This window comes from Enhydra lutris, unplaced genomic scaffold (genome assembly GCF_002288905.1).
Source record: "Enhydra lutris kenyoni isolate GAN:26980312 unplaced genomic scaffold, ASM228890v2 scaffoldscaffold12, whole genome shotgun sequence".
Classification (NCBI taxonomy): domain Eukaryota; kingdom Metazoa; phylum Chordata; class Mammalia; order Carnivora; family Mustelidae; genus Enhydra; species Enhydra lutris.
Genome location: NW_019154096.1, coordinates 65,649,857 through 65,675,089, shown reverse-complemented (window position 1 = coordinate 65,675,089; position 25,233 = coordinate 65,649,857). Strand labels below are relative to the sequence as shown.

The following is a 25,233-nucleotide window of genomic DNA, read 5'->3' as shown; positions in this document are numbered from 1 at the left end:
AAAAAACAAAATCAAAAGCATTTTAAAAAACACTTCGAGATGAATGAAAATGAAAACAAAGACACACACGGAATACACCAAAAGCAATACTTTAGACGGAAATCTATATTTGCAGAAATACGTATTTAAAGAAAAAATGAGAATTCCATACCATAACTTAAACTTCAACCATAGGAGACTGGACAAAAGGGCAAACCAAGCCTACACCAAAAAGAATTTTAAAATAATAAAGATTAGAACAGGAAATAATATAAAATAGATGAAAAACAATAGAATCAATGAAGCCAAAAGTTCTTTCTTTTAAAAGACAAAAAAAAAAAAAATTGACAAACTCTTAGGTATACTGAACAAGAATAAAAGGAGACAGAAAACTCAAATTATTAAAATCAAGAATGAGGGCACCTGGGTGGTTCAGTTGGCTAAGCATCTGCCTTTGGCTCAGGTCATGATCTTGGATCCTGGAATTGAGCCCAGGTCAGACTCTACTCATCAGGGAGTCCGCTTTACCCCCTCCCTCTGCCCCTCCCCCCGGCTCATACTCACTCTCTCTTGCTTTCTCTATCTCAAATAAATAAGTAAAATCTTTTTAAAAATAAAATAAATCAAGAATGAAAAAGCATATGACTACCAACCTAACAGAAATAAGTCAAATTATAATACAATACTAAACAACTGTATACAAACAATATGAAATAAACAAAGTCCTCAAAAGATAGAAACTACCAAAATTGAGACAAGAAGAAATAGAAAATCTGAATAGACCTATAACAAATAAAGAGAGTGAATTAAGAATTTAAAAATTTCCTTAAAGAAAAAAAAAAAAGAAGAAGAAGGCCAGATGACTTCACTGGTTAATTCTAACAAATATTTAAAGAAGAGTAATGTAAATTCTTCACAAACTCTTCAAAAATATAAAGTAGGATGGTATAGTATTTACCTCATTGTATAAGAAAGTAGGAGTCTGATACTGATACCATCAAATCACAAGAAAATTACAGACTACTGTTCTTTTAGAAGAAAGACACAAAAATCCTGCACAAAATACTAGCAAACCAAAACCAGTAATATATAAAAAGGATTATACACCATGACCAAGTGGAGTTTATCCCAAGAATTCATAATTGGCTTAACATCTGAAAATCAATGTTACATACCATATTAATAAAGAAAAAAACAATAATCTCAATAGATATAGGAGAAGTTTTTGATAAAATCTAATACCCCTTCATGATAACAACATTCCAAAAAATAGGAACAGAAAGGAACTTCTGATAAAGGCTGAATGGTACTCCAACCCAAAAGATAAATGCATGTTTTAATCCCTAGAACATGTGAATGTTAACTTATTTGGAGGAAGTGTCTTTGCAAATGTAATTAAATTAAGGATCTTGAGATGAGATCATTGTGGACTAAGCAGCTAACCTTACTCCAGTGACAAGTGTCCTTATAAAAGACACACACAGAAAAGAGGATCAGATAATATAATGTGGAGGCAGACAACAGAACAATTCATCCACAACTCCAGGAATACTGACAGGCACTAAAGGCTGAAAAAGGAAAGGAAAGGAATTTCCCTAGCACCTCTGGAGGTGGCATGGCCCTGTTCACAATTTGATTTTAGACTTCTGGCCTCCAGATCTGTGAGAGAATACATTTCTATTGTTTTAAGCTACACAGTGTGTGGTAACTTGTTATAGCAGCCATAGAAATCTAATACAAAAGACATCTATTAAAAAAAAAAAACAAAAAGAGGGGCGCCTGGGTGGCTCAGTGGGTTAAGGCCTCTGCCTTCGGCTCGGGTCATGATCCCAAGGTCCTGGGATCGAGCCCCACATTGGGCTCTGCTCAGCAGAGAGCCTGCTTCCTCCTCTCTCTCTGCCTGCTTCTCTGCCTACTTGTGATCTCCGTCTGTCAAATAAATAAATTAAAAAAAAAAAAAACAAACAAACAAAAAAAAAGAGCAGCTGACATGATACTTAATGGTGAAAAACTAAATGTTTTCCCCCAAGACCAGAAACAAGACACAGATGTTTATTCTTGTCGATTCTATTCAACATTGTACTACAGGTTATAGAAAGGGAAAGAAGCAAGGAAATTAAATAAAAGGCACCCAGATTAGAAAGGAAGACGTGAAACTCTCACTATTTGTAGATGACATGATCTTATATATAGAAATTTTAATGAACCCACAAAAAAATACTAAAAATAATAAATGGGTTTGGCAAGTCTATGGGATAAGAGAACAATATACAAGTATCAGTTGAACATCTATACCCACCAACTTGTATACCTACCAATGCAAAATCCTAAGACAAAAATAATTTAAAAATCAGCTGACAATAGTATCAAAAAGAATAAAATATTTTGGAATAAATTTAGGAAAGCAAGTATAAAAATTGTACTGTAAAAACCAAAAGAAAATATTAAGGAAAGAAATTAAAGATGGCCTAAATGAATGGAAGGATAGCCCATTTTCATGGACTGGAAAACAAAATACTATTAAGATGGCCATACTCTACAATTTGATCTATAAATTCAACTCATTCCCCATAAAAAGCCCAGCTGGAGTTTTGTTTTGTTTTGAAATTGACAGGCTGATCTTAAAATTCATGTAGAAATTCAAGAAACCGTAATAGTCAATTCAAAGAATTGTAAATTCAAATAAAGGAAAAAGTACTCTTTCCAACAAATGTTTCTAGGACAAGTGGATATCTACATGAAAAAAGAAAAAAGAACTCCTCTCTCACAATATAGACAAATATTAACTCAGAATGGATAAAAGGCCTAAATTTAAGAACTAAAAGTATAAAACTCATAGAAGAAAATACAGAAGTAAATATTCGTGGCACTGGAACGTAGATATAACACCAACAGATTCGTAGATATAACACCAAAAGCATAAGTGACAAAATATATAACAAATTGGACATCACCAAATTTTAAAAGTTTTAGCTTCAGAGGACACTGTAAACTAAGTGAAAAATAACACACAAAATGGGAGAAATATTTGCAACTCATATAATTAACCAAGGACTTACAACTAGAATATATAAAGTCCTCATAACTCCACAATAAACAGACATAAATCAAATTAAATAATTGGCAAAGGATCCTAATAGACATTTCTCCAAGGGAGTTATATAAATGGTCAACAAGCACTTGAAAAGATGCTTAATATGAACAGCAATTATAACAATACAAATCAAAAACTATAATGAGATACCACTTCATACTCACTAGGGTCACTGTAATCAAAATGTTTGACAGTAACAAGTGTTGGCAAGCATATGGAGAAATTAAAATCCTCATACACTGCTGGTGGAAATGTAAAATGGTGTGGCCACTTTGTAAAACAGTCTGGCTATTCCCTAAAAATTTAAATGTAGAGTAACTGTAGAGCTGGCAAATCCACTCCTAGATATATACCCAAGAGCAATGAAAACAAACTTCTACACAAAAACATGTACACAGATGTTCACAGAAGTATTATTAGCCATAGCTAAAAAGTAATAACAACCCCAATTTCTATCAACTGACAAGTGGATAAGTAAAATGTGGTATATCCATACAGTGGAATATATTTTAACAAAAAAAGAAATTAAGTGCTGATACACACTACAATATGAAATCATGCTCTCACTTAGGCTTAAAGAAGCATATTTAAAAAAAAAAAAAAATGTTGTATCATCCATTTATAACTCCAGAAGAAAAATCTATAGAGATAGAAAGTAAACAGTGCTTACCTAGAGCTGAAGGTCTGTGGGGAAATAAGGAGTGACTACTAATAAGTATAGGGTTTCCTTTTGCGGGAATAAAATGGTTCTAAGTTTGTGGTGATGACTGGGCAACTCAGTGAATTACACTAAAAACCACTGAAGATCATACTTTAAGTGAGTGGATTTTATGGTATATGAACTACATCTTAATAAGGTTGTAAAAGAAAGAATATTGAGCTTTCATAATAAACTACTATAGATGGCTTCATCTAGAAATTTGTCTCCCATTCTCTCCTAAGCCTTTCTGGTTACAAAAGAAATCTATAGATTCAAAATTATACCATTGTCATGCTCACTTCAGTAGCACATATACAAAATTATACCACTGTCAAAGAGAGAGCACGTTCAAGTTGAATGTTTTTAAACAAAATACAGTGCATTTTCCTTTTAAAATCTACTGGTCTATGATCTCTTTTTACAAAACAAACACTATCTAGATAGTAAATAGCAAAGGAAATATATGAATCAAGGAAAAAATACCCAGTTACTAGAGAGAATTTTAAGTTTAAAATGTTTTAATCTAATGATTAAATAGATAGGATTTATCCAGGTATGCAAGGCTGATTAAACATCTGAAGGTCAAATAATGTAATCTATCACATCAATAGGATAAAGAACAATAATCATATGATCATATCAACAGATACAAAAAAAAAATCACTAAACAAAATACAGCATCTATTCATGATAAAAACTTTCAGCAAACTAGGAATTGAGGGGAAGTTCCTCAGCTTGATAAAGAAAATTTACCAAAAAAAAAAAAAAAAAAAAAAAAATCAGGCTTAACAGTGAGAAACTAGATGTTTTCCTTCTAAGAGAAAGAACAAGGCAAAAAGTATTCTCTAACAACTTCTATTCAACATTGTACTGGTAGTTCTAACCAGTGCAATCAGATAAGAAAAGGAAATAAAAGATAAACAAATTTGGAAAGGAATAAATAACACTGTATTTGTTCACACATGACATGATTGTCTATGGAGAAAATCCCTTGAACTAAGTGATTATAACAAGGGTGAGTAATACAAGGCTAATAAACTAAAGTCAATTGCTTTCTTACATACCAGCATTACTTGAAATTAAAGATACACACCATTTATATTAGCACCAAAAAATAAAATAAAATAGGTATAAATCTAAATATATATATAATACCTATGTAACAAAAAGTACAAAACTCCAATGAAAGAAATCAAGATATCTTTTGATCCAGGTTTCTCACTGTCAGAAGGGATTTAGAAATGCGGAAGAGGGGAAGGCAGGAATAAATACTGTGATGTTGTACTGCATCATTATGCAGTTTAGAAAGGACAGGGTTTAGGCAGAGAGACAAATATATAGAGACAGAGATATATGCCTTTTTCTAAAAATAGATATAGATATGTGTGTTTGCATATTTTCTGGCTCTATCTTCTGAGAGGATCTGTAAACACATCAAAAAAGCAATAAACAAACCTAGTGCCCTAATCTCAGTTTTTAAACGATATTCTCCACTAAAGGAATGTGGGTTCCTAGAGGAAATTACTTATTCCGGCAGGAAAAGAACAAATGTGAAGGAATTTTTTTTTTTGGTATGTGTGCCAGAAAGTAGAGGAGTGCAAAAGACAGTGAGGACACATCTAAAGAACACAGCCGCCTGGCTGAAAGGAGCTCACAGTGGCCAAATGTGGGACACTTTGAGCAGCAAAATAAAGAAAAATAGTAATTCATTATAAAACATTTAACAAAATAAAGAAAAATTCAGGGCGCTTTAGAAGGAATAATAAAATTAGATATCACTATTCAATAACCAATGTGGTAATAACTTTCTCACAAGAATGATCAGTGGATACTAAAACTATTAGATAAAAGTTTAATAAGAAACAGAATACTTACATAGTCTATAAGTATCTCTCCACAGGTGTTTATTAATTTAAAAAGGAAAAGTGTGTCTTTACAGTTGAGAAAACTGGAACCATTTTAACCACCACTTTAACCAATATATAAAGTTAACCTCTACAGGAATGTTCATAGCAGCCTCATTCATGATATCCTAAAGTGAAAACAACCCAAATGTCCATCAACTCGTGAATGGATAAACAATATGTGGAATATTCATACAATGAAATATTATTCAGCTATAAAAAAGAATGAAGTAGTAAAACATATCACAGTGCGGATGAAGTCTGAAAATATTATGCTAAGTGAAATAAACCAGACACAGAAGGCCACATATTGTATATTCCCTTTATATGGATATCAAAAATAGGCAAATCTAGAGACAGAAAGTAGATTAATGGTTTGTAGGAGACAGAGGAAGAGTGCTTAGGGAGGTATATGATTTCTTTTGGGGGGGATAGAAATATTCTGGAATTAGTAATGATGGCTGCAAAACATTATAAATATACTAAAAACTACTGAATTGTACACTTTAAAAATGGTCAAAATGGAGAACATTGTTACATGAATTTTATGTCAACAAAAATTCTTTAAAAAAATCATGCAAGGAATTATTTTGGTATTCTACCAAAAATTTAAAAAGTGAATCTAATCATGAATAAACAGTCCAGATTGGGTAAATTCTTCAAGAGAAAGACTGAAATTGTCTCAGATTAAAAAAGACTAAAAAGGTATGACCACTAAACACATGTGTGATCTTAGATATAATCCTGGATCAGGAAAGGACATCAAAACCTGGCAAGGAAAAAAATATCAAAACCTAAGTAGGACAGTATAAGAAGGGAAAACCACAGGCAATTTCACCTGTGAACATGCATGCAAAATTTATTAAGAAATCAAATTCAGCCATAAAAAAGTGTTATCCTTTCTATAAAAGATAATAGGGTTATTAGGAAAGATGAGTAAAATCTACAGGCTGTATTAGTATATTCTATTACTGTTATTCCCTAAATTTGATACCTATATTGTGATTATGGGAGAGAATGTCCTTGCTTTTTAGTAAATAAGTATAAAAATACTTAGATTTAAAGTGACATCATGTCAACAACTCACTATTAATTGAGAAAAAAATAATAAATGATAGATAATTACAGATAGTGCTTAAAAATAATTAAAAGGGAACATAACTACAAATGTTGCTAATATTGAAGATTCTAAGTGAACATAATGAACACACCTCTATAACAATTTAACAGAAGACACTGATTTCTTGGATAAATTCCCAAAAATAGGTCTCATCAAAACTTACGAACTAATTACAGCATCTAAATAGGTTTATAACCATTATATATATTGGACATAGTACCTAAATACTACACATAAAGTTGTTTTCTAACACCTGACTTGAAGGTTATCATCATAAAATATTAAGAAAAAAATACTCCCAGTCTTATACATACTGTTCCAAAGTATAAAAAGGAGTAATCCCCAACCCATTTGATAAGGCCCACATAATTAACCACCAAAGAACTGACAAGAATATGCAAGAAAACCACATGCAAATCTGTTGACATCAGTGCAAAAATGTTTATCAAAATGTTAGCAAGCCAAAAAACAAGCAATATATATTGACTCAATTTGACTTAACCCAAATTAGGTTAATAATAACATAATTAGAGTAATTACCCACAGTAAATTATTGAGTAGAAAAATCAGATAAACATTCCCCAAAATATTTTTGATAGAATCCATCCAACCATTCATGATATAAACCTCTAGGAAACCAGGAAAAAAAGGTTCTTTCTTAACAACATATACAAAACCCACAGTGAACATCATTCTTACTGGAGAAACACCAAAAGCATTTCGTTAAAGCTCAGAACTAATAAAGGATGCCTGTTAACTTCTATTCAACATTGAACTGGAGATGGTTGCTGAAATGATATGGTAAGAAAAATAAAAAGTTGTAAGACCCAAAAAGGAAGAAACAAAGCTATCATTATTTGCATATAATCTGATCACCTATTACAAAAAACTGAGAAATATCTACACATAAGTTACTAAAATACAGCAAGTTGTTAGACACAAAAGTAATATAAAAAACTGCATCTCCATATATCAGCCCAAAAAGAAATAAAAAGATAATGTATGGTTGAATAGAATCCCCCAAAACTCAAGTCTACCTCGAACCTCTGAACAAGACCTTATTTGGAAATAATCTTTGCAGACTTAATTAGCTAAGTAAAATAAGGTCTCACTAGATTAGGGTGACCCCTAAGTCCCATAATTGGTGTCTTTATAAGAAGGCCACATGAAAACACATATACGTACACATAGAAAGAAGGCAACGGAAAGACAGAGGCAGAGATTAGAGTGATGAATGGAGTTACAACCAAAGAACACCCAGGACTGCCCAGAGTTAACCAGATGCTGGTAAAGGTAAGAAAGGACTTCCCCAGAGCCATTAGAGAAAGTGTGGCCCCGCTGACACCTTGATTTCCATTCTGGTGTCTAGCTTACAGAATTGTGAGAGGATAAATTGTGGTAATTTGTCATCTCAGCCTTCAAAAGCTAACAGAGATATCATTTAGAAAAATATCAAAAATATTAAACACCTAGCAATAATTCTTACAAAAATTTATTAGTATTATATACCATTAAAGGAATGGTCTGGGACCAATGGATATTCACATTAAAAAAAAAAAAAAAAAAAAAAAAAAGAGATCCCTATCCAGTTGGATTCAAACTAAATGTGAGAGGCAAAACTATAAAATGATATAAAATGGTAGGAAATATGGAAAATATTAAGGTATGGAAGTATTATTTATGCAAAACACAAAATACAACCCACAAAAGAAAATATTAATAATTTCTATATTTAAATTAAGAAGTTCCATTCATTAAACATTATACAAAGAGCAGAATGAAAATCCATGATCCAAGAGAAAGCAGGTTTGCAAAGTAGAAGACTAACAAAGGATTAATATCAAAAAGAAGGATACACAAAATAACCAGTATGACAAAACAAGAAGAAATATATGGACGAAAAACATGAAAAGATGTTTCACCTCTTTAGTAAAATCAGGGAAAATCAAATGAAAACCAAATGGGAACATCATTTCACACCCATCATGTTGACAAAATTTATTTTAAAACTCAAACATCACATTTTGGAGAAACTGTAGAGAACTGGAAACTCCCATTATGACTGGTAAGTGTATAAATTAGTGAAATGATGTTGAAGTATAGTTGGGTAAAACTTAGCATGACATTGCCTATGATCAAGCATTTATAATACTAAGGAAATAGCTTAGAGAAACCTATATATGAAAAAAGACAAGACTAAATAAGAACATATATACTATAATTGTTCATAATACAAAACTTGGCACATTCCAAATACCATCCATGGCAGAAAATATAAAAAGAATCTATTTTCACACTTTAAGTATCTCTCACATAAGACTACAATTGCAGTCTGCCAGCAATTCTACCATACTTCCATACTCTCCTCCTAAATGAACATTTCATACTGCAACTTCTCTCTTCAAACCTCCAACCTCTAATAAATATCCTCAATTCTTTTTTTTAATATAATTGACACAAAACATTGCATTAGTTTCAGATGTATAACACAGTGATTCAATAGCTCTATACCTTATGCTATGCTCACCACAAGTGTAGCTACCATTTGTCACTGAACAGCACTATTACAATACCATTGACTACATTGCCTATGCTGTACCTCGTTTCCTTAGATTATACACTCCATAACTGAAAGCCTATATCTCCCACTTCCCTTCATCCATTCTGCCCATCCCTCCACCTTCCTAAATATCCCCCATTCTCTCCCAACTGGTAACTTCACTTTCCACTTCATTAAGAATAAAAAAGAATCAAATCTTCCTAAGTTCTCATCACTCTACCCATTTTCTTGCACCATATTCATGTAACCTGCCTTTTCTCCTATTCCTATGAATAAAATGTTTATGCTCCTAAAACCTATCCTCACTATTTGTGTTTGCTAGACCCCATGGCTACTTGTTCTAAGTATTTCCTTCTATCAAATTCTTCCCTCTGGCATAATTTTTTTTTTTTTTTTTTTTTACATACAGTTGATCTTCCCTTTAAGCCAAAGACTAATCATTTCTCCAAACTTTAAAAAAAAAAAAAAAAGACCTCTTTTGTCCCCACCTCCTTTACCCACCATTATCCTATTTTTCTCTTTCCCTTAAAACTAAACTCCTCAGAAAATTTACCAGTACTTTTCTCCAAATCCTCTTTCATCCTGATCAGAATCCATGCTGATCAGAATTTCATTCTATGACTCCACTGGAACTTACTTATATCACCAAAAAACTCCAGCTTGCCAGATCCCATGAATATCTATCTCCCAATTCTCATATTACTTCACCCATTAGCAGCTGCTGATGGGTGACAGATTTTCTCCCTCCTTTGAAACACATTCCTGGCTTCTGGAACATAGACTTCCCTGGTTTTCCTGCTCATTTAATCACTCATTCTCAGTCACCTTTTCTGATTATTTATCCTTACTTCTCTGACCAGAAAATTAGTGTCCAGATGCCCAAACTCCTATATCTATCCACCTATTAAACAGATCCACTAGGATGTGTAGTCTATATCTCAAATATATCTAACACTGAGCTTCTCATCTTCCTCTACACCAAACCTACTCCTCTCAAAAAATTCATCATCTCCATTAATACCAATTCCATGCTTTCAGGTCTTCAGGCAAAAAGTCTAACTCCTCTTTCAGTTGTTCTCTCTACCACTCTATTTCCAATCCCTTAGTCTATGCAATCTCTCTTGGCTCTACCTTGAAACTATATTCAGAATCTAACCAATCCTCATCACTTGCACATTGCCTCATTGGTCCCAGATGCTATCATCTGTTTCTTAGATTACTACAATAACCTAAACGGTGTTCTTGCTTCTACTCTTGCATCATAATCACAACAGAACAGCCAGAGTGATCCCCTAAAATACTTAAGGCAGAACATCTCACTTCTCTATTCAAAACCCTTCAATGGCTTCCCATATTGCTATAAAAGTCAAAATCCTTATACCGAGCTCGTTGACAGTGTTCCCAATTACCACTTTAAGATCATTTTCTACCATTTCATCCAATCTACTCTAAGACCCTCTACTCCAGCTATACTGGCCACCTTGCTATTCCAAATGATAAGCATATCCCCATTTCAAGATTTTTGCACTACCTTTCTACTTGCCCCTCAGATTCTGGCATGGCTCCCTCTCTAACCTCTTTCAGGTCTTTCCTCACATACGGCCTTGGTTATATCTTCTCTCACTACCCTATTTAAATGCAACAACCTAAAACTCGTCCTCTTTCCATGCTTTCTCTTTCCTCCATAGCAATTATTATCATTTAAATACGTTTTGTTTACTTCCATTTTTATTATCTACCTCCCTCCATTAAAATATATCTCTAACACACAGATTTGATTTTTTAAAAGATCTCTAAGGAAAGCATACAAAGTTTAACAATAGAAGCAAAATTCAAAAGAGACAAACTAAGTGAGTGGTTTGTTTGCAAATACATATAAAAAAATGGAAAGCAAGGAAATAATTAACACGGTATTAAGCATAATGGTTATCTCTTTCAGGGATAATGAAGGGAATGCCATCATGAAGTCACACATGATGGGGGTATTGTAATGTCCTCTTACATAGCTTGGGAAGATAAGGTGTTCACTTCATTATTATTCAAAAACTATAAATGTATGCTTTCAGATACCATATGCAATATTCCCTAGTTTATAAGAGCACTAGGAAAAAAGTAAGTACTACACATCTCAAAATTACCTTAAAGAGATAAGTATTTCTTCAAATTATCAGTGTGTGATTTTAACCATACTTTCCAAAATTCTAAATCCCATAACATACCATGATGTTTATAAAGACAATATTTTTTGCCTATATATTTTGTTCATTTTAATGTCTGCTATGCCACTTCTTCATATATATGTATGTGTGTATTTCTATTATTTCCCAAATATAAATGAACCATAAAATTTCTGTCTTCCTTACTGAGGATATCATAAAATTATTCCCAACACAGTACTTGATAGAGTCAACAAGTTTGTTGAAAAGATTTCAGACACTCATCGTGAAGAGAAATGAGCAAGGATGAATACCATGCTCATCAGTATTTACTAAAAGGTAAGTTAACTAATAACATTTATAAAATTGTCTTATATCACTTTCCAAAGTCTGACAGCTGAAATTTTAGAGAAATCACAAAAACTCAGTAATTTAATAATTTTGAATACTTCAATGTAAAAATAACTCCCATTATATCAAATTTAAGAATGTAAAAGAACTCATTTTATGTAATCAGACATAGTATCATTATAAAAACACATTTTAGGTAAATGTGATTCCAAAATTTTTTAAAGTACAGAATTAATATAGTACCACAAAAGTATTATCATTAGACTTGTACTTAACTTTTTAATATTTCTAGAAGTAAAGCTAAAATCTATTTTCTTCCACTTAAAAAAATGGGAAAAGATTTCTTAGTTGGTCATAATAGCTGTAAGTTATAAACGATAATGTTTAATATGTTCCTTATGTGTTAAAACTTACTGGTCCTTTTCACAGGTTAAAAGAAGACAGGTTAAAAGACAGGTTAAAAGAGGAAAGGACCTCAACAGAAGGTCTAGAAAATCTAAGATTTCCACTATCACAGAAAAACCTCCTACTGTAAGTTCTACAAACATGTATGAGCAAAGAGATGTCTTATCTAACAAGGCTAAGAAATCAAGACCACAATGGCCTTAGTAACCAAAATCATTACAGCAAAGTTTTAAATCTCTTAAATGATGGTATCAATGAATAGTACATTCCAACAATATATAAGGAATCATTTTTGAGAAATGGGAATTCCTAAAAATAAAGGATATTTGATCTCTTTTATTCCTTAAATGTAAAGAAACCAGACTCAACTAGTCCTAAAGTAGTGGAATAGCAGCAATGGCTTTTGGTGTATCAGAACTTTTACGTTTCAATCCTTTTCTAACAATGGCAAAAAAAAAAAAAAGTATTTTGGTAACTATATATTAAAGATTGAACCTCTTGGGACACCTGGGTGGCTCAGTCGGTTAAGTGTATTTCTTTGGCTCAGGTCATGATCTCAGGGTCCTGGGATCAAGTTCAACATCAGGCTCCCTGCTCAGTGGGGAGCCTGCTTCTTCCCTTCTCTATGCCCCTCCCCCTGCTTGAGCTCGCTCTCTTTATCTCACAAATAAATACACAAAGAAATTTTTTTAAAACTTGACCCACTTTCATTATTCCAATTATTATAAACCATAAGCATATACTATTAAACCTACAAAGTCAAATCATATACAGATTTCTGCTTTTAAATAAACTTTAATAACATGTAACATCCGTACCAAAAAGTATACATATCTTAAGGGTATAGTTCAAAGAGTTATCACAAAGTGAACACATACGTGTAACCACTCCCGAAGCTTCTCTGTTGCTCATCCCAACTACTACTCAGTTCTTTCTAGCCTAAGATAATCGCTGTTATAACTTCTAAGACCACACATTAATTTTTCTTGGCGTTAAACTTCATTTAAGTGGAATCATATTATATTTTTCTGTGTCTGACTTCTTTGGTCAACACTATTTTGGTGAGATACAACTGAATGAATGTATACAGAGATGATTCTTTCATTTTCATTATTATATAGTATTCCATTGTAAGAATATATAACTCATCCATTTGAACCAATGATAGATATTTCACCTGTTTTTGATTATTGATTGTTATAAATAAGTTGTCACAAATACTATTCTATATGACTACAGTGCACACATATATGCATTTGTTGGATATAGAACTACAATAGCTACTTCAGAGGATTCATACATTAAGAGTGTGAGTGTATTCATATTTAGCAGAAAAGATTTTTTCAGAGTACTTCAAACCAATTTATACATATTTGATACTAGCAGTCAGGTAAATTTTAGCCATTTAAGTGGATGTGTGGTGGTATGTCAATGTTGTCTTAATTTAAATTGTCCTAGTAACAAATAAAGTTGGGCCCCTTTTAATACGTATTTTAGCCATCCAAATATCTTTTTTGTGAAATACTTGTTCAAGATTCTTACATATTTTCTATTGAGTTATCTGACATTTTCTTACTGATTGTTAGTGCCTCCCTATATTTGCAGGAAGAGACAGTCTTTTGTTGACTTCCTGTGTTGCAAATACTTTCCACGGTGCACCTTCCCTTTTCACTTAATTTTTTTATATTTTTAAACATATGTATTTCAGTTTATCACTTCTCGCTTACTAATAGGAATTAAATAATAAGTATTTAAGGGGCACCTGGGTGGCTCAGTCAGTTAAGCATCTGACTTTGCCCAGGTCATGATCCCAGATCCTGGGATCGAGCCCTGCATTGGGCTCCTTGCTCAGAAGGGAGCCTTCTACTCCCTCTCCCTCTGCCTGCTGCTCCCTGCTTGTGCTGATTCTCTCTCTCTCTGTCAAATAAATAAAATCTTTTTTTTTTTTTAAAGGAAATTATTTAAATCTACCTTAAAAGTCTTTCTTTACCAACGATATAAAAATATTTGCCTATGTCATCTTGTACAACACTTATTATTTTACCTTCCATATTTGGATCCACAATCGATGTGAAACTGATTTTTGTGTATGGTGTGAAGTAGGGCCCAAGATTCATTTTTTTCAATTGTATATTTTACTGGTCCACAACAATTTATCATAAGAACAACTCTGTAGTTCACCTTTGTCATAAATTAGATGTCCACAAATAAATGAGTCTGCCTATGGAACTCCTATTTGCCACATTGGTCTACTTCATTATCTTTGCAACAACACTTAACTACCATAGCTTCAAAATCATGAGATCTGGTATAGAAGTCCTCTAGCTTTGTTCTTCTTAAACTTTGTTTCAGCTATAGTTGGTCATTTGCATTTTCATATAAATTTTAGAATATGCACATCAACTTTTAAAAAAATACTTGCTATAATTTTGTTTGGGATTACACTAAATTTACAGGATCAATTTGATCAAAAGAGAGATCTCTACAGGGGTGCCTGGGTGGTTCACGCAGTTAAGCATCTGCCTTTGGTTCACACGGTCTGATCTCGGAGTTCTGGGATCAAGCCCCATATCTAGCTCCCTGTTCAGCAGGGAGTCTGCTTGTCTGTCTCCCTCATTTTTTGCCTTTCCCCCCAACACACTCATGCACACACTTGTGCTCTCTCTCTCAAATAGATAAAAATCCTAAAAAAAAAAAAAGACATATCTACACTATTCCATTTTTCTAACAATTATCATAATGTGGCCTCCATTTATTTGGCTCTTATTTACTTCTCACTTAAATAAGGTTTTTAATTTTCTGTGTAAAGTTCCTACATACATGTCATTGCATTTACTCCATAGTTGTTAATGTTCTTACGGTAGCATAAATTGTATTGCTTTTAAGTTACCGTTTTCCAAACAACCAATTTTATTGATTTTGGGTAACTATATGGATCATCTTTATCATGCTTCTTTTCTATTTCATTAATTTAAGTTATCTCATATTCTTTTTCTTATCTTTATTTATATTCTTCTTTTGGGACTAATCTATCATTTTTTCTAACTTCTTGAGATTATGTTTATAACACTGATTCTCAGGCTTTTTAAAAATCTTTTCTAATAAATGCATTTAAAGTTATAAATGTCCCTCTTTGTGGCATCATACACATTTTGATCTGTCATCGTTCCGTACAAAATATTTTCTAATTGTAGTATAATTCCTTTGACCAGTTAGTTTTAAGAAATTTATTAATTCCAGACATCTTAGGGATTTTCTAGTTACTTCTGTGTTTATTTCATTGTGATCAATTACTTTGTATAATTTGAATCTTTTTAAATTTGTTGAGACTTGCATTAAAATGCATATGGTAAATTTTGGAAAATGTTCCATATGTACTTGAAAACAGTACATATTCCGCAGTTTTAAGATAATATGCTCTCAAATACTGAAGAACACAAAATTATTAGACTGTTGAAATCATTCATATCTTTTCTGGTTTTTGTTTTTTGTCTCCTTGTGCTATCAGTTCCCAAGATAACTGGATTAAAAACATCCCGATATAATCTGTCCCCTTTTGTTCCATCATTTTTTTGCTTTATTTAACACATGTTATAAGGTACATATAAATTCACTGTTCTATCTTCCAGGTAGATGCCGGACTTAAATTCTATCTGTCTGGTATTAGTAAAGTTATCCCAACTTCCTTTTGTTTAGCAATTGTGTATCTTTTTCCATTCTTTTCTTTCAATTTTTCCAAATATTTTTAGATTTTTGTATCTCTTCTAAGCAGCATATGGCTAGGTTTTGCTTTATACAAAGTCCAAAAAATCCTTAGCTCTTCATTGAAATATTTAGTATCCTACATTTACTGTAATTTGGAATATTTATTCCCTTACATTTAGTGTAATTATTGACATATCTGGAGTTAAATACACTTCCTCCTTCCTTTACAAGTATCCCAACTAGACTTTGTCCTATTCCATTCCTTTCTTGTCTTCTTCCAAATCCATTAAGTAGTATTATTTTCCTTCCTATTAGCTTGTTAGATATGAAGTTCTACTTTTATTTTTGTTGCTTAATAATTACAGTATAAATCCTTAGTTATTAAGGTCTACTATAAACTACTTCTCTTACCAATTCCCACATGTAACAAAAACCCTAGTATTTTGAACATCATTTACCCTTCTTCCTGACTTATGAGATGTTATTATCATGCATTCAAATTTTATATCCATTTAAGCCTCTATTATTTTTATAGTTTAAAATAACAATTATTTCAATTTACTCTTAAGTTCTCTATTCATTCCAGTATCTGGGAATATTTTTCTTTTACTTCAATAGCATTTTCTTTTAGTATCTCCTTTACTGGAGTCTGTTCTTGTCAGATTCCTTTAACTCTTGTTTTTCTGAAAAATATCTTTATTTTGCTTTCATTTCTTAAAGATATTTCACTAGGTGCAAAATTTTAGGTTGATGATTACTTCCTTTCAGCAATTTGAAGACCATGTTTTCTAGATTTCATTTTTTCAGTTAAGAAATCAGTTGTCAGTCTAGGGGCACCTCGGTGGTTCAGTCAGTTAAGCATCTGCCTTGGGCTCAGGTCACAATCCCAAAAACCTGGGATTGAGCCCTGCATCAGGCTCCCTGCTCAGCAGGGAAGTCTGCTTCTCCCTCTCTCTCTCTCTCTGTTCCTTCCCCAGCACATGCTCTCTCTCATTCTCTCTCAAATAAATAAATAAAAGCATTAGGAAAGAAGGGAGGGAGGAAGGAGGGGAAGGAAGAAAGGAAGGAAGGGAGGAAGGAACAGAGAAAGGAAGGAATCAGTTGTCAGTCTTAATATTGTTTCTTTAAAGAGTATGACTTTTTTTCCCATTGGCTGCTTTAAAATTTTTCCCTTCATGTTTGGATTTTCATCACATGATATTTCTAAGTATACGTCTCTTTTTATTATGTTGCACATGGAAGTTTTCCAATTTGTAGCTTGATTTTTTTATCACTTTTGAAAATAGTCATTAAGACTTCAAATAGTGCTCTACATTATTTTCTAACTTTTCTTCCTCTGGACTCCAATTACATGCATGTTAGACCATTCTACAGGTCCTTAATATTTCCTTCCTTATTTTATTTTTCATTCTTCTCTTTCTTTATTTCAGTACGGGTATTTCGTTCTGATCTTCCATTTCATTAATTCCCTCCTCAGCTGTATCTAACCTGTTGTTAAACCCATCTAAGGAATTCTTAATTCATTTAATGTATTCTTCATTTCTAAAATTTCCATTTGATTCTTTAGTAAAAGTTTCCCCTTGTTTCCTAATACTTTCTACCTTTTATGTTAAAGTTTCTGTCTTAAAACACCATTATCCTACAGCTATGCTTCTAAAGGCTGTTTTCTTCCTATCTTGTCTTTTTCTAAGACTTATCATTGTTTTATTTTGTATCAGATATTGCATATGTTTTTTGAAGAAATAATTTGAGGCTCTGTGTGATATTATCTTCCTCAAGAGAGGATTTACTTATGTTCTACCAGCTCCTTAGTTTATGAGCAGATCACCATAATCCAATGATTCAAAGTAGACTTATCCACACTAGTAGGCCTAGAACTTTAGGGAGTAAACCAAATCCTTAAGTATGTAGCAAAGTCTATCTTCATTAGCACACTTGGAAATCCAATTTTATTCCTCCATATTAATTGACAAAAGCTCTGCTCAGTTTCTTAGACAGCTTTCAGGATTTATTATCATCTAAAGGGAAAATAGTTCCACAAAATGCCAATTTTACCTCCCTTGACATTCCACCTCTCCTAGATCTTGACCCACAGATTCTCACTGCTTCACAATTCTTAGGTGCCTAAAAAGATGTAATTCCTAATTCTTCTCAATGGAAAAAATATTCCAAAATAATCCATTATACCAATGAAAAAGAATTCCTCCAAACACCCATTTACTAATACTTCAACAAAGTAGCCTATCTATAAACTATATCTACTAAAAAATAAAACTAGTTCTGAGGTGATAAAAACTTCAAAATCAATCTGTACAACAGATATATACTAGTGACATTTTTTAATTATATCACATTTGACAAATAAACCTATACATACTAATTGCTATATGATAGCAAACTTTAAAGTTAAGCTAACAAGTATCAAAACTTTAAGAATAATAGAAAAATATTTTAGTACTCACTAATAATTTTATGATATTTTTTAAAAACACAGAAACCAGTAAAATATTAAAGTATCATATGTATCTATAATATATATCTAACAAGGTATTAAAAATAATTTGCAAATTATTTCAATAAATTCTCCTAAGGGACACGTATCCAATGGTATTTGTACATATACTAAAATTGCCAAGATTGGTAATTACATTCTTCTACATAAAAGTTCACTACGGGAAACTTTGGGGAAGGGAATCATGTTAAAATCTGAGCAAATCCCATTCAAGTGGTGAGCAACAAATAACTCTCATTTTTACTTCATTCAAATAATACCCATAGTTCTCTTATCCATTCACATCACAAAAATATGTTAAGTAGATTGATAGAGCCTTAATTGCTAAATCACAATTCTTCTTGCTATCAGAACAAAAAGTCAAAGTTAGGTTAAAATAGAAAATAAAATGCAATGCAAAAATTATATAAAAGAAAAAAGTGATTTACTAGTTTTACTATTTATAAAAATATAAAGAATAATAATGTATTGATTAGACAAAAAGTAATAAAAATTACCAAGTCATGCAAAGGAAATGTCTCTTTTTTTTTAATTCCATCTTTCTTTTTCAAAGAAAATAAAATTTAGAATGTATGTTTGAAAGTGAAGGGGATAGAACAAATCAAAATTTGGTGAAAAAAAAACTATTTCATTCAATGCATAATTTCATAAGAGTTTAAAGGAATTTACAATGTCTTAAAAAAACAACAGAATCATTTCCCAGGCTTTACAAAGGTAAATATTTGAGCACAACAAAAATTCTATTTAAAAAAAATTCTATTTTGGGGGCACCTGGGTGGCTCAGTGGGTTAAGCCTCTGCCTTCAGCTCAGGTCATGATCTCAGTGTCCTGGGATCAAGCCCTGCATCAGGCTCTCTGATCAGCAGGGAGCCTGCTTCCCCCTCTCTCTCTGCCTGCCTCTCTGCCTACTTGTGATCCTCTCTCTGTTGAATAAATAGAATCTTAAAAAAAAATAAAAGAAAACTAAAAAAAAATTCTATTTTAAAACTCATATATATAGAAAAAATAATAAGTGAAAAGTTAATAATATTTCAAACATAAAAAAGAACATTATGGTTATAAATAGGCAATTCACTAAATAGGAAACACAAGTAGCAAATAAACACTTTTTTATAAAAAGATGCCTAGTCACAACAATAATCTGGGTATCCACAATAAATATCATTAAGATACCAAGCAAATCCACCTCAAGTGCAAAAGGAAAAGAGCCTCACAATCACAAATGTTGGTGGTAATATGAAGAAACAGGGGTATTTATATCTGGCTGGTGAAAGTATACATTACCACAGCGACTTGGGAGTGCAGTTGGGCAACTTGTAGTAAAATTAAGGAGGTAAATATCCTCAGACACAACAATTGCACTTTTAAGTATATGTCCTACAAAAACTCTCACATATCTGCATAAGGAAACCAGTACAAGATGTACAATGTAACACTGTTTATAACAACAATAAAAAATGCAAAAGCTTTGCATTTCAAAGGAAATTAGATGATGAAACTGAAGAAATGCTTTTAAAATTTACAAATGACATTAAAATATGAATGCAAAGACAAAATCACAGAGCAAAAAATATCAAAGCTCAAAGTTACATTGGTAAGCAAATTTGCTCATCTGAATTGAACATGAGATCAGCACTTATAAGTAATATATATGGAATAAGCATATCTATGTAATCAGAAAACATTTTAAAGTCAATCACTTAAAGTGATAATGAATACATAGAAAATGTGTTATTTTGTGCCTTTGCTGTACAAAAGAATTTCATTAGTTGAAATAAACAGGAAAAAAGGACAATAAGGTTTCTCTGAAAATATTTAATAAAAACCACTGTTATACAAATATAAAATAAAATAGTGACAAAGTTTCTCATCATACTTTTACCCAATCTACTCACCAAGTCTTAGTGTTAACTTCATACTTATAAAGATCATCTACCAATCCATATTTATTGCCTGGTAATGCTTTATAGCCTCCATGAACATAAATGGACTTTGTTATTTCATCATACACACTGGTATGGCCATATCCACCTTGAACAATAGCTCCTTTAGTTTCTGGAACAAGCCAAGTGTTTGATGCTGTAAATGAAAGAAGATAAACCATGAACTTCAAGGAGTATTTAAAAATATAACTAATATATCACCAAACTACCAATAAGCAAATTCTAATAGCAAATTTTATGAGTAAAGTAAGTATAATTAATATTCATTTAATCAAAAAACAATTATTAAATAGATGTTAGTTACTATGTTAGATGCTAGAGATTAAAGTTGATTAAGACTGGTTTTTCTGTGGATTAAATTCTGAAATATTAAAAATGCCAAATTTGGGGATGTGCAACAGGAAAAGGAAAATTTTATTCTCACATACATTTCTGTATTTATAAACAGCCCTGAGAAAAAGACTAACAAATAGTTTGAAGAAAGCCACCAAAAGTTTAAAAGTTGATAAGTGGAACAAAATGGTATAGACTCATTTCTTCCTCTCCCCCCAATTAAGTACAACAACAGACACTGGAAACAGTGCAAAAGACAAATCTGAAAAGTGTAAAGGAAGACTGGTTACAGACTCCAGGACTAGATCAATGAAATACAAGCAAGAAAGAAATAAAGAAACCCACACCAAGGAATAGCATTAAGTAATAAAGATGTACAACCTGAAAAACAAAAATAAGAATTACAACTAATTTCTTAACAGAAAGAATGTAAGTCAGAAGACAACAGAGTCTCACATTTTTAAACTACTCCAAAGGTGTAAAAAAAAAATCTGTCAACCTAGAATTCTCTACCAAAAAAAAAGTAACTATCCAGATAGAATTCTATACCCAACGAAGTATTTTCCAAAGATGAAACAAAACTTTTTCAAACAAAAAAAAAAAAGAGTGAGAGATAATGTACTACTCCAGACTTGCTCTACAAGAGATGACAAAAGAACTTCTTCAAGCTGAATGAAAATAACAGTCGATACCAGACAGAACTTAGATTAATATATATGAATGAAGACTACAAGAAAGGTCACTAGGTGGGTAAATATAAAAGACATAATTTCTCCTTTTTTTGTCTCCCTAAAATGATAAATTATTTTCTAAAACAAAAAGCGTAACAATTTATGATGATATTCATAACATATGAGACATAATATTAGAACAAAGGAAAAGAGAAGAAATACAGGAAATTCAGAGGTTCTAACACTATATGTAAAGTGGTACAACATTATTTAAAGGTAGAATATCATAAATTGAAAATGTATATTATAATCCCTAGAGCAACCTCAACAAAAATAAGACAAAAAGGTATAGTTAATAAATTAATGGTCCTACAGATTCAAGAAGCTGAAAAAATCACAAACAAGTCAAACTGAAAGAAATCTAGACCTAAACACATCACAATCAAGCTGCTGAACACTCAAAATGAACAAAACATCTCAGAAGCGGTTAGAGAAAAACAAAAATTACATTTTGAATGACTGTGATTTTCATCCTAAGAAACCACAGAGGCCAGAAGAAGTACCAACACTTTTTAAAATGCCAAAAAATAAATGTAACTCAGAACTCCATGATAAGCAAAGCTATCCTGCAGGGATGATTGTGAAATAAAAAGATCCTCAGATATTAAAAAAAAACAAGATAATCTATATCCAGCAGATCTACTCTAAAAGACATGCTAAAGAAGCTGTTCAAACAGATGATAACAGAAATGGTAACAGAAGATAACTTGGAATGAAGGCAGACAATTTCCTGAAAATTCTAATTATATAAATACCTAATAACAAAACATCTAAATGTATGAAGCAAAAACTGATAGAACCGAAAAATTCAATACTTAAATCCACAACCATAAATGGAGGTTTCTACACTAGTCTTTTAGTAACTAAGGAAAACACTAAACAAAATACCAATATTGAACAACTCCAATCATCATCATGCATTTGGCATTCATAGAACACCCCAACCAACAGCAGCAGAAGACACACCCTTTTTAATTGACACTTAACATTCACCAAGATAGACCATATTCTCAGAAGACTCACAAAAATTTTAATAGCAAAATATAGTCTCTGACAACAGCTAAATGAAATAAGAAATAATGACAAGAAAGAGACCTGAAAAATCTTCATCTATTTGGATAAAACTCGATAATACTAAACAACCTAGGAGCCAGGAAAAAAAAAAAATCACAAAGAAAATTAGAAAATACTTTGAATTAAATGGAAACAAAAATACATTTCACTATGCAGGAGGAGAGAGCTTAAGCAAACACTCTCAAGGATGGTTCCTTGACAGCAGCAAATGACATTACTTAGAAACTTTTTAAAAAATGGAAGTTTCTTGGCATCAATACTCACATACTAAGAAAATCAGGGGTTAGGACACAGCAATCCATTTTAACAACCATCCAGGTGATTCATAATTATGTATATTAAAGTTTGAGAACCATTAGCTTAGAAAGAAATTTATAGCAATAAACACTTATATTTTTAAAAAGAAGGAAAATGTCTCAACCAATTCAATGATCTATTCTTCCACAGAGTGAATAAAACCCAAATAAGGAAAGAAATATGATAAATAGAGCATTAATCAATAAAAATAGAAAAAAAGGAAACAAAAGCAAGTTATTTGAAAATATCAATAAATTTGTTTAACCTATTAATCTCTAGTCAAACTGACAAGAGAGGACACAAATAATTCATATCAGATATCAGATATCATTATACATTTTACAAACATTAAAAAGAAGAAGAGAAAAATAAGAGAAAAAGAAAAGAATTCATGCCAATAAATTTAACACAAACTACCAAAGCTCACCCACAAAGAAATGGGTAATTTAAATATCTCTAACATTTGTTAAAGAAAATAAATGCAGTAGTCAAAATCTTTCTGACAAAGAAAGCTCATGAACCAGACAGTTTCACTGGTGAGTGCCATCAAAAATTTAAGAAAGAAATAATACCAATTCTACACAAACTCTTACAGAAAATAACATAGAGTAAAACACACCCCAAATTACTTTATCATTATCCAGATTGCAAAACCAGACAAAGACTATAAAAACAGAAAACTATAGTCCAGTATCTCTTCTGAACATAAACATAAAAATCCTTAACATTTTAGCAAATCAATTCCAGCAATATATGAAAAAGATAATACATTATGACCAATGGGATTTACCCAAGAATGCAAACATTATTTAATGTCTGAAAATCAATGTCATTTACCACATTAAGAGATGAAAAAAAAAATGATCTTCTCGATAGATGCATAAAAATTCTTTGACAAAATTAACATCATTGATGAAAAAGACTCTTGGTGAACTCAGAATAAAAGTGGATTTCCTTCACCACATAAAAAGCATCTAGAAAACATACCACTAATGTAATAATTAAAAGACTGGAACTTTCCCTCTTAACAGGAAAAAAAGGCAAAAATAGCTGCTTTCACTACTCCTACTCAGTACTGTACCAGAGATACTGCCACAGCAATAATACAAAGAAAACAAGGCAAAGGTATGCAGACTGAAAAGGAAAAATAAACAAAATTTATTATCATAGTTTTAACACATGATCATCTATCTATGTAGAAAATAAGGACTCTGCCAAAAAGCTCTAAGAATTAATAACTGTGTTTACCAAAGTTGCAAGATACCAGTTCAATATGAAAAATCAACTTCTTTCCTATTTACTAGCAATCAACAATTGTAAATTGAAATTTTAAGTGCCATTAACAGGCAAACATGACAATCATTACACTACACAAATACCTGCAAAACATCACTTACAATAACACAAAAATTTTAAATATTTAGGTATAAATTTAGCAAACTACGTGCAATACCAGTACACTAAAAACTAAACAACATTGCTGAAAAATTTAAAGAAGACCTAAGTAAATGCTGAAATACACCACGCCCATGAGTTAGAAGAATATTACTAAAGACTTGATTTTCCTCTCTGTACACATAATTCAACCTCAATTAAAATTCCTACAAGGTTTTTTTTTAAGAAATCAACAAGCTGATTCTAAATTTTATATGGTAATGTTAAGTACATAGAATAGTCCAAAATTTTTTGGAAAAAAAAAAAAAAAAAAAACAACAAAAAAAACACAGGACTTACACCGCCTCAATTATAAAGCCACAGTAGTCAATGAAGTGTGGCTGTATACATTAATGGATCAAAAGAGAGTCCAAACATTAACTCATATGGTCAACTGACTTTTCAACAGATCTATCAATGGGGAAAGGAAAATCTTTTCAACAAATGTTACTGGAAAATTTTTATATTTATTAAACAAACAAAAAAACCCTCACCCCTTACTTCATACTCATACCATTTGTGAAAACCAACTCAAACAGATGATAGATCTGAGGGTAAGAGCCAAAACTAAAACAGCTAGGAGAAAAACCTTTGTGACCTTGACAAAGATCTCTCAGGATAGAAAACCTAGACACCATAAAAACTTATGATATAGTTTATACAAATTTAAAATAACTGCTTTTTTAAAGACACTGAAAAGAAGAAATGCATATTTTTAAAAAACAGTTTTAAAAACCTGAAAATAATGAATATCAATATAAAGAAAGGGGGAAAGCTTAACAAATCAAAATATATTAAAAGGAGGGAATAATAAAAGAAATAAATAGACAAAAAATATACAAAAAAATCAGTAACTCCCAAAGTTAGTACTTTGAAAAGTATTAATACTTATAATCTTCTGGAGAATCCACACAAGACAATAAGGTCCAAATAAG

The 25,233-nt window shown here is 31.7% G+C and overlaps 1 protein-coding gene across 1 annotated transcript in view; it reads right to left on the bottom strand.

The window, feature by feature from the left end:
- LOC111145096 (attractin like 1) overlaps positions 1-25,233 on the bottom strand; it is a 796,800-nt gene that overhangs the window by 689,395 nt on the left and 82,172 nt on the right. The window contains exon 9 of the mRNA XM_022499729.1: positions 20,382-20,565. Coding sequence (XP_022355437.1) covers positions 20,382-20,565 — 184 coding nt within the window. The remainder of the gene's footprint in view (positions 1-20,381; positions 20,566-25,233) is intronic.